The 10,131-nt window shown below is 37.4% G+C and overlaps 1 protein-coding gene across 4 annotated transcripts in view; it reads left to right on the top strand.

Moving 5' to 3' along the window:
• Positions 1–638: 638 nt before the first annotated feature.
• Positions 639–10,131, top strand: part of FYCO1 (FYVE and coiled-coil domain autophagy adaptor 1) — a 79,903-nt gene continuing 70,410 nt past the window's right edge. For 2 of the 4 annotated variants that reach the window (XM_083379326.1, XM_083379327.1), the window contains exons 1-5: positions 639–718; positions 1,959–2,043; positions 3,155–3,256; positions 4,564–4,670; positions 5,294–5,419. In XM_083379326.1, the coding sequence (XP_083235452.1) occupies positions 3,202–3,256; positions 4,564–4,670; positions 5,294–5,419 (288 nt within the window). In that variant the 5' untranslated portion in view covers positions 639–718; positions 1,959–2,043; positions 3,155–3,201. Of the gene's footprint in view, positions 719–1,958; positions 2,044–2,758; positions 2,946–3,074; positions 3,257–4,563; positions 4,671–5,293; positions 5,420–10,131 lie in introns of those variants that run through there. The other 2 variants (XM_083379328.1, XM_083379329.1) reach the window with 2 other exon arrangements.

Here is a 10,131-nt window from a genome sequence, read left to right as displayed (position 1 = left end):
ATAAATTTGCCCCTTGTGGAATGTTATCCAGAATCAATATTTTCTATTGTTCAAGTCTCACACTGATGATGCTGATGACCATCCAGCCATATACCTTGGCCGTGGGTTTTATTGTTTGATCACTTGTTTTTTGATATATTATGTACACAAATGTATATATATCATTTGTTTCTGTATCCAATAAAAGGATTTGGTGCCCCCATATAATAAATGCTTTTTGCTTTGCTGGAATTACTTGGTGATTTGTATTTTCAGATGAGCAAAGACACCTCTCTGCGAAACAAAAGTTTCTCTCAAATTCGGGGACCAATTTCTTGGCTCGAGTCAAACGTCAAGCTCAGAATGCCTGAGTCTGTAGGCAACACTTGAGAAAAGGTTGGAATGGGATAAATACTGAAATTAAAAAAAAACATTAACAAACCCCCCATAAAACTCTAGTGAAGTTGCCAACCCGTTAGTGGTTCAATACATTTATTAAGCCAATTCTCAATCATAAAGAGATATATTAGTATATCAATGTTCAAGAACTTTGATTTTTGCAGTCTCACGTACACAAAAAACCGAGTAGATTTTCAGTAAACTGTTTATGGTTTGCAGTTAAAGGGTTAAAAGAAAAGTTGCCCGGAAGAGCCACGGGAGTTATTTTGCCTCTGTGAATCATGGGAATCGTAGGAAAATATGGAGATGCTAGCTATGTCGTGGCTGCTTTGAGTTTGAGGTAATGTGCGTTTGTCTTTCGTTGGAGTAATCGTGCCACCCCCTTTCCTCCATCCGCCACCTCGCGCAAGCGCCCCGATAATCTTCTCCAGAAAGTGGGTCGTGGTAACTGATCTACTTTGTTTTTGGGTGTCAATTCCTTATGGCAGCAACTTTAATATTTCCACTTGTTGCTTCCCCCCCCCCTCGATTGCGCTGGAGTGTCCTGGCTGTGATGATTGTTGAAAGAGGCGAGGCTTAACAAGTTTAAAATGGCAGGAAAAGCGTCCCATTTTACTTTTTAGCATAACTTTATTAATTCACACACACCTTGGTTTCTTTTTCGCCTTGTTCCAAGCACTCGCTTTTAAACGACGTCCCGGTGACTTTCCCGTTTTTCCAAAGGGCTCTCTAGCCCGTCGCTTTGCAACTCGCCATTTATGATTTCGGAAAGAAGCGCCGGAGTTTAGGCTCTAGATTTCCCGGACGACCACCCCAAAAAGCAGATAAATATTTTGAGTTTGAGCGCAACATCGATTGCAGAAAGCGAAGATCCAAGAGGAATGAAGGAGCAATCAGGGCCTTTGCATTTCTAGGGAAGCAACTAGTTAATGCAAGCAGGTGGACGGATTCTTCTCCCATTTGCCTCAGACTATTTTGGCTGCAACTCTTGGTTGAGAAAATGTTTGCTGGATTGCATCTGGTATTTAGCTGTGTGAGCAGAACATGTTAGGGCACAAACGGGCTAGAATAAACAGTGGGCTGGGTCAACTGTGGGTAAAGGTATGGCCAAATGGCCCTAAGACAGCAGAAATGTATGCAGAAAGAAAATTTGCTGTTTAAAGAAAATTCAGGATTCCTCTGGCTGTTTTGTTTTCTCACCTAAATATATGCTCACAAGAACACAACAACAAATCTATCTCCCTTATATGGCGTGGGTGAAGTTGGACAAATAGAGACAGGTGTGGTGTGTTTAGCCACCTGTGAAGTTGCTTAACAGGTTGCAGACATGGATATGTTCCACACCTGTGACTTGCCAGTTGGGCTATTCCCAAACACAGATCTAGTGCCCCTTTTGAAAGAGTGAAAAACCTGCAGGCTTTCCTCAGTGAATTTGCTCCAGCCTTTTCACAACTTTGGGTATCTTTTCAACATTTTATTTAACTCTACAGTGTATTTTTGAAATATGAGCTAGCAGATTTCAATACAACCAGTTGTGCTTAATTTATTTTTTATTCTTTCTTTAATGATCCCCATCACAGGATTTGCTTTTGCCACTGGGGCAAAATTGACCACAACTGAAGGACCACAACACTTCTTAGCTCAGACCACATATTTCACCTCAGTGTGAGTTACTTAGAACTGGCTAAGTTGAACTGCATTTGTCATTTCAGTATGCATCTCCATAGCGTGCAGACAATTTTTATTGTTCCTTTCTGTTTTGAAAGCCTAAATGAAAGTAGGTCATCAAAAAAATCAGCTATTTCATTGCTCACTCAAAACGCTCCCTCTAGCACCATAACTATTACATTTATTTAGGAGTTGTTAACTTTAGTCAAAGCTTTTTGGAGTTCTCTAAACACAATTTTACCAAAATACTTTTTATTTATGTATTAGCTGATGGTATATAATTTTTCTTATAAAAGAAATGCTGATCTTCAGCAAGACATTTGTTTTGTGATAATGTCAGTCTTCTTCTTTAGTTATCACAACAAGGATGTAGCCAGGAGCTGAATGCAGAACACATTACAAATCATCTATGTGCCAGTTCCAAGTCAGCTGAAGCTGAAGAGCAAACTCAAACATTCCACAATATGATCTTAGAACTGACAATGAAGACATTTTCTGCCTTTCAGGATCAACTATCAACTGTAAAGGAACTAGCCGTCAAGAAATATGCCAAAGATTGACACTTCATAGGGTTGCAATGAAAGCATTGAAAATGATATTTATATACCTTATTTATAGTGTGTCTCTATGCCTAAATTTGTCATGGTTCCCAAACTGAATCTATGCCATTAATTCTCAATATTGAATTATTTTTGTTTCTTCCCCCCAAAAGGTGCCAAATGAATACATATCTACTTAAGAGTTTACCATTTCAGACTTTAAAAGAAAATAAAGAAGACCTTTTATAATATCACCATGTTTTGGAATATGTTTTTTGGATCCTTCAGAAGCCTAAACAGTTAAACATTTTAAAAATACAGATTCCTAGGATGAAAACCTTGATGATTTTTGTCTTAAATGTGAGAAATTTATAATCTGAAGGAGGGGAAAATAACATTAAATATGACTTTAAAAACTAGGTAGCCATTAAACATGACTTTTAAAAATTAGAATGTTAGCAATTGTAAGTAAATATTGTTTTTTTCTAGACTTAAAGATACTGAAGAAATGACTATTTACCACTAACCTGAAGATTATTGACAACATGAACTCTCCCTTTTTCACCTAGCTATGTGAGAAATTGAAAAGAGCAATCTCCACATTTTAGTTTCAACAATGGCAAGTAGTAGTGGTGAAACTCAGCTACAGAGGATTATCCGGGATATGCAGGGTAAAATATTTGTTTATCTACTTATTTATTTATTCCAGTCACATTCTTTTATAGGAAAAGAAAATTATGCTCATGATACAAAGAATAAGATAATTTATATTCCTGAATATTTGTCTATCAAATGGAATCATCTTTAAATTCTACACCTGACTTGTGAAGTACTTAAATGCTCATCAGGCACCTTAGAAATTAATTTTTCAGCAAAGTAGGAAGAACATTTGCACAACTCGTGTGTTCAGTTTTAAGCATCTTTGCAAGTTGCCCAAAATATGTATCTGGTTTTATTAGTTGTGGAAACCATTTGATTGTTGGAAAATTCAGTCTTGTTTCAGATCTCATTTAATGTTTAAATGATAGTTTTTCATTCTCCCTGATGAAAGATCCTTGAAAATGTAACAGTACAACTCCAAGAATGACAGACAGATCTATTTTTATTGGCATTGGCTGGAAATTTGGACTGCAGCCATTTTAGCAGATTTTTTTTCTCTCTCTTACACAATCATACATATAAGTTCCCCACATTTTGTGGGTATATTGTATGGTAACCTGAAGTCTTGTAGTTTTCTTCTGCTATTCCTCAACTTGTAAGGAACAAGGTATTTTCTGTGAAAAACTATATTCCCAAATAAAAGGAAGTAAAATATCCAGTAATACAATTTGCATAATTTATGCTGCTTCTCTAAAGTATGGTATAGGGATCATACCCTCAACCACTGATTTTCTCTCTCTCTCTCTCTCTCTCTCTCTCTCTCTCTCTCTCTCTCTTTCTCTCTCTGTCTATCTACAAACATTCACACACATATACACATATGTTCTTTGTAACATGTCAAAAGATATTACAGTACCCATTTACTGTAAAGGATTAATTTGTAGCTTCTGTGCCAATATCTGTTTTGTTATGGAATTGTACCATACATATAATCCCAGCCTTTAAGATTCTTAATGCTGTGCATTAGTTGTATCAGTCTGACTCTGCCTATTGTTTTTAATTGCTTATTTTATTGTTCTATTATTTTCTTTTTGTTTACAACTGACTTCATTTTCTTTCTTTTTATTATTGTAAGCTTTCTGGAGTAGCCAGCCAATAAATTTAACAAATAAATAAAGTAGCCCTGACACTATATTAATTTGTATTTTGATTAAATTGAAATAGAATAATGTTTGTATTTTTCAGTGTGCTATTTTATTTTGTACTAGTTTATGACATTGCCAACTGATCAAGATTTCTCTGAGGAAAACAGAGAATTATATAGTCATTGCTTGTTCTTAATTAACTACAAATAATTGCATTGTGTTCTTTCCAAAAGATGCTGTGACAGAACTGAACAAAGAATTTTTAGAATCAGGAGAACCAATCACAGATGACTGTATCATCTTGCACAAGTTTTCTTATAAGCTTGAATACCTCTTGCAGGTAAGGACTCTGAAGAAATTAATATACGAATTAATATCAAATATTATGAAATTTCTAGAACTTTACAGAAAAGCAGAATCAAAAGTTGAATGAAAACAAATACAATTTGTTTTCTATTTAAACAAAAAAATAGAGCAATTCAACTGTAAGCAGAAAATGGAATTTAGGAAATAAAAATAACTGCAGAGTCCATTCTCATGGCTATCACTGAGTTTTGTAGCACAATTAACTGCTCTTTCTAAAGTTCAGCAGAATGAGGCTGATGGCTGTCTGAGTTGTAAATTTACAGGACCTTCGCTCCTTCCGGCGTGATCTAAAAACTTATCTATTCCAACAAGCCGGCCTGGCCTGATAGATTTGGGTTTTAAAATTTTCTCACTTTATTGCTTTATTGTATTCTTACTTTATTGCTCTGTACACCGCCCTGAATCCTCCGGGAGAGGGGCGGTATATAAAACAAATAAATAAATTATTAGATCACAGACCTCACTTCAAAATTAACAGGTACAGGCTCCTATACCAAAAAATTAGCCTGTATCAATTCATTTAATTCTGACAAATTAGAACTGATGCTTTGTACATTGCTGCTTTAAAGCTACCTATTCCCCTTTTCTGTTTCAAAGTTTGACCAAAAGGAAAAATCCACTTTACTAGGCAATCAGAAAGACTACTGGGATTATTTTTGTGACTGTCTGCGAAAGGTTAAAGGTGCAAATGATGGTATTCGCTTCGTCAAGTCTATTTCAGAAGTAAGTAAAGTGCATTGCTCAGTCATTAATGATATAATTCAGTTTTTTGGGGAGGCCAATCCAACAAAGCATATGAGGATCACTTTCCATTTGTTAACAAGTAGACCAACACTAGTTCTTTCAGTGCTTCTTTTTTCCCTCTACCATATAAGCCAACTTGACAGCTGCTCAGAAACTTACAGTATTGAAACAGTGAATAAACTGCATTAGTCAATCTTATCTTTGGAAAAAACTGTAGGGATCAGCATTCCTTCTACCTATCCTGATGATCCATATTCAGTGTGAACATGTGTCCTTATGAACATGAACCCATGTATGAAGGAAAGCAACAAGAAATATGCACTTGCTCATAAATTTCAAAAACACCCAGTATACTTGTTCCTTTGTCCTTGTTGAAGGTTTTCTATTGAATCGCCATTAATCCTGTCATTGCACATTCTGAATCTTAAGTGCCATATCTACATTTGTTTTGTTTGATCCATAATGAGCTTCCTCAAGTCAAGGATATAGATCTGGTTTACTTCCTCCTTCAGAAAACAATCAACAAAAAGAGACTTTTTTTCTTGGCACAATGTGTTCAGAGAGTAAAGAAGAAAGTCATGTACAAGAATTGAGCATGTCCCTTTTAGAGTTTAATCCATTCATTCAAAAAAAAAATATGGTACTGGAAATAGCCCTTTTTTTGCCTAATTTAGGTAGTTGATCTTGTGGAGGAGTTCTGAAGATCATATGAATGGGTCTGGGGAATGATTATATTCTGTTTGCATTTCTGTGTCAAGCAACTATTTTAGTTGCATTTGGGTCTATAAATCCTTTTAATAAAACCTTCCTAAAAAAACTACTAATATCTTTTAATCACAGGAATAGTGTGATTTAATAAGTATAAAGTCAGAAGGATTTTGAATGGGAAATGAATGGTATCCTTTATTAGTGTCGGCATCTTGCGACCACAGCTTCCTTAGCAGAAAGCTTGTACTTTAAAAGTTTTTATATATCAAATATATAATATTTATACAAACAGATGAAAAGAAAACAATAGGAATTGTTCATAGTAAGTCATCATCATTACAGTTAACCCCAATCTGATCTAAATATTCTGCCCTCTTCGAAATGGCTTTTGAAATGTAGACTGTAGTTTTATTAGTGATGTGAAGATTCGTTTCCTCCAAACATAAAACAGTTTCCCCCGGGTGCCCTAATGTTTTTTAGTTTTTAAATAAGGATCTAAAAAAGCATCCCCTTCTGCAGAATACGGTTTGGAATCAACAAGAATGTGTCCAATGTCATCAGTGTGGCTGATGCTCGTAAATGCACAGTTTTTCTTCAAATGGAAACCCATGAAACCTCCCATGTCTTACCATGGACTCCAGTTGCTCAGACAAAAACTTTAGAAAAAGCTCTTGTGAAATGTTGAGGCATGTTCAATATTTCTCTAACTGGGAAGTTGGTTTGTGTTGTGCCAGTCACTTCAAAGACTGAACATATTTAAGTGCTACAGTATCATCCTGAGTAGCCACATTAATAACTCTTTGTTTCAAAACCTTTTGGTCTTCAGATCTGATTGGACTGGGAATTGGATGGAGAATCCATATTGTGAGCTGATATTTGAACGTTGTGAGGCCCAAACGTGAGATTGCTTGTTGTGCAGCTACTCTTCATAACATAACTGGGTAGTCTGTTTGGGAACATAGATAGCACCTTAAACTATTAATTGAATATTTTAATTACCAAATGGCTTTACGTAGCAGGTATATTCTGTCCTTTCTGCTGGAGCTAATGTAAATTTGTCTACCCTAAGATACGTTTAAAAAAAGTAGAATGTATCTGCACTAAGTATGATCATTGAGACTTTTTTTAATGTTACATGTCTTTATGAAAGAAGTAGACAACCTGGGTAGCTATGGTGTTGGCACAGGCTGTAGCCCTTAAAGAATTTCTCTTAAAATATGGGAGCCAGGAACCTGTTTCTGAGGTAGGACTTACCGTAACTTGATCTGCGCCTTACCTATCCGGGGGTCCAATTATAGATCGTGTGCCTCCCCCTGAAAGCAGCTGTCTTCATTTTGGACTTACTGATGTCCACATTGAGTGTGTAGAATGCACTATATCTGTGCAGCGTTCTCCTTATCCCTACAGGGATCTATGACACTAGCATAAAGCAGAATGCTTATATGTTTATTTTTTACCTTTAGGCATATGTGTACCAGTAGAGTGAAACAGGGCTTTTTTTCTCATAGAATGCCCAGAACGGAGTTCCGGCACCTTTTTTGGATGGAACCTTGTAGGGTAGGCCAGGCAGGTTGTATGACGTGTGAGTTCCGGCACCTTTTTCTTTTACAAAAAAAGCACTGGAGTGAAAGGATTTGGGGATGTCATGTGTACAGATTCAACCGTGGAACAACTCAAACTAAAACTAATTTGGTCTCCAAGAAGCAAGCCCTTTTTGATTAAGTGATTCTTTATCTTATATAAAAGATACTTGGCATACAACTTTTCAGTGATGTTAATCAGTTTAATTGGTCCATAATTTAAAGGTTCAACTTTTTTGTACAAAAAGGGGGACCAGAATAGAAATCTCCCAATCAGCTGGAATTTGGCAAAAATTATTTATATGACTAAATAATTTTAACGACTGGAGCCCATCAGTCATTGTGACATTTAAATAATTCAGGGAGTTGAAGATCTTTTCCAGGAGCCTTGTAACACAATTATTATTTGATAGATAATTTTATGCTGAATCCATAGCTAGCCCTAATCTTTTTCTCAGGGAGTGACACTCTTGAGCCAAATCATTGAGGGCCTTTTATCTGTTACCTTCTATGAAGGGCCTTTTCGGTTAAGAATTTTCTTAATTCTGCACTTAGATTTTCATAGACTGTAAATACAGAGTTGACATCTGTGCAAGGTGAAGTAACTGTGTTTACCAGAGTCAGGGCTTAATCTGATTTAATATATTCAGTCAAACTCTTCACATCCATTCTGGTCCATTTTATGCTGCTTCTGTATGTCCTGGTGGACTGCATATGAAATGAAACCCATCTATCTGTCTCAGGTTGAAGTAGAAATTAACAGCCACAGTTGGTAGTCACTATCTCTTACATAAACCTGGAAGTCTGAGAAAAGGGACACATTACTGTTAGAGACACATAGGTACTTTAAAGTACTACTTGATTTCTTTCAATGGTAAGTAAAAGACTACACAAAACCTTGGTCTTTGCTAGAATTTGCAAGTTACACTTACCAGCTTTTACAACTAATACCAGCAGTAACCCTTTTCTGGACCCTAAAGATCATAAATTTAATAGGGAATGAAATTCTTCGGGGATATTCAGATTACTAATATGTGAAGGCCTCAACTTTACAAAAACTGTTTGGGGAGTTTTAATAGTTAGGTCTATAAGGGTTTGCTCTAAATCAGGGGTGTCAAACTCAATTTCATTGAGGGCCGCATCAGCATTGCGGTTGCCCTCGGGGGGGCTGGGTGGGTGTGGCTACAGTGGGCGTGACGAGTGTGTATGGCCTACTGGGTGGGCGTGGCCAGCTCTACATCATTCATGTCAAGGGTGCCTATGGGGGCCTGGGCAGGAGTGGGACAGATCTTAGGGTCTCTGGGAAAAGGAGATGGGACCGGGGCAAGTCTCAAGGCCTCACTGTTCCTCTCAGGCCATGCAGGGGGTGGGGGGCTGGACAGTGGCACGGAAGTCAAATGCCCTAACCCTCAAGGCTGCTACTGTGCTTTTCTTCTTAGCCAGGTTGCTCATGATGGGTATGAGGGCAAAGTTAAGAGGGAGGCACACTCCCTCTCCATGTGAGGAGACCTGGCTTTGTATCCACAGCTTCCTTAGCAATAGGATCGGAGACCCCCCCAGGATAGGCCAGGAGGAGGGAGCAAGAGGATGGTGAAAAGGTAGCAGGGAAGGACTAAGGCAGGACTTCCCTCAGACCCTCCCTCTCCTTCCTTCCTTCCTTCCTTCCTTCCTTCCTTCCTTCCTTCCTTCCTTCCTTCCTTCCTAAGAGTGGTGGGAAAATATTTGAGATGAGGGAGGGAGAAAAACAGGCAAGAAACGAAGCTGGGGAAGTGGCATCCTTCATGAGGAATGAAGAAATGCACCATCACCTGGAAGTGGCCAGCACATGGCCCTTGCCTACTTCACATATCCGGCTTGGTGGGCTCTGGGGAGGGGGATGCCATCAGCAGCATGAGAGTAAATGTTATCTGCGCAATGCTGCCTAGCCCCCAGCCTGCCTGGTTTTGGCAAGCAACGAGGAGCTGTCCTCACCATTCAATCAAAGGCTATACTGCTATTTGTGTTGTTAATAGCTCTATTGTAAATTTCTTAGTTTTTATCAATATTTCATCTTCTCACTTTTAGGCAATTAAATGATTATCTGTGTTTTATCAAGATCCTAAACAGCATACTACTCCTTGAAGTATTATGCCAGGATTCTTTGTTTAATGTGACATCCAAATCTAGCCAAATAAGTAAACTAGCTCCACTTTGATATTTAAACTATCACTATTTTTTCCTTGATATTATTATTTAATGCAAAAAACCAACTACTTTTCTGTTTAAGCTCAGTGCAGAGATAGTTAAATGCTAGATCCTGTTTTTTTGTGTGTATAATCTTTCTTTTCATTATTTCCAGGATTAGATCTGTATCACAATAAAAAAAAACACCAGGATCTGAACATTTACTAAGTTCTTCCTTCT

This window comes from Vipera ursinii (genome assembly GCF_947247035.1).
Source record: "Vipera ursinii genome assembly, chromosome: Z".
Lineage (NCBI taxonomy): Eukaryota > Metazoa > Chordata > Lepidosauria > Squamata > Viperidae > Vipera > Vipera ursinii.
Note: the sequence above shows the minus strand (reverse complement) of the source record. Positions and strands in the feature narration are given on the sequence as shown.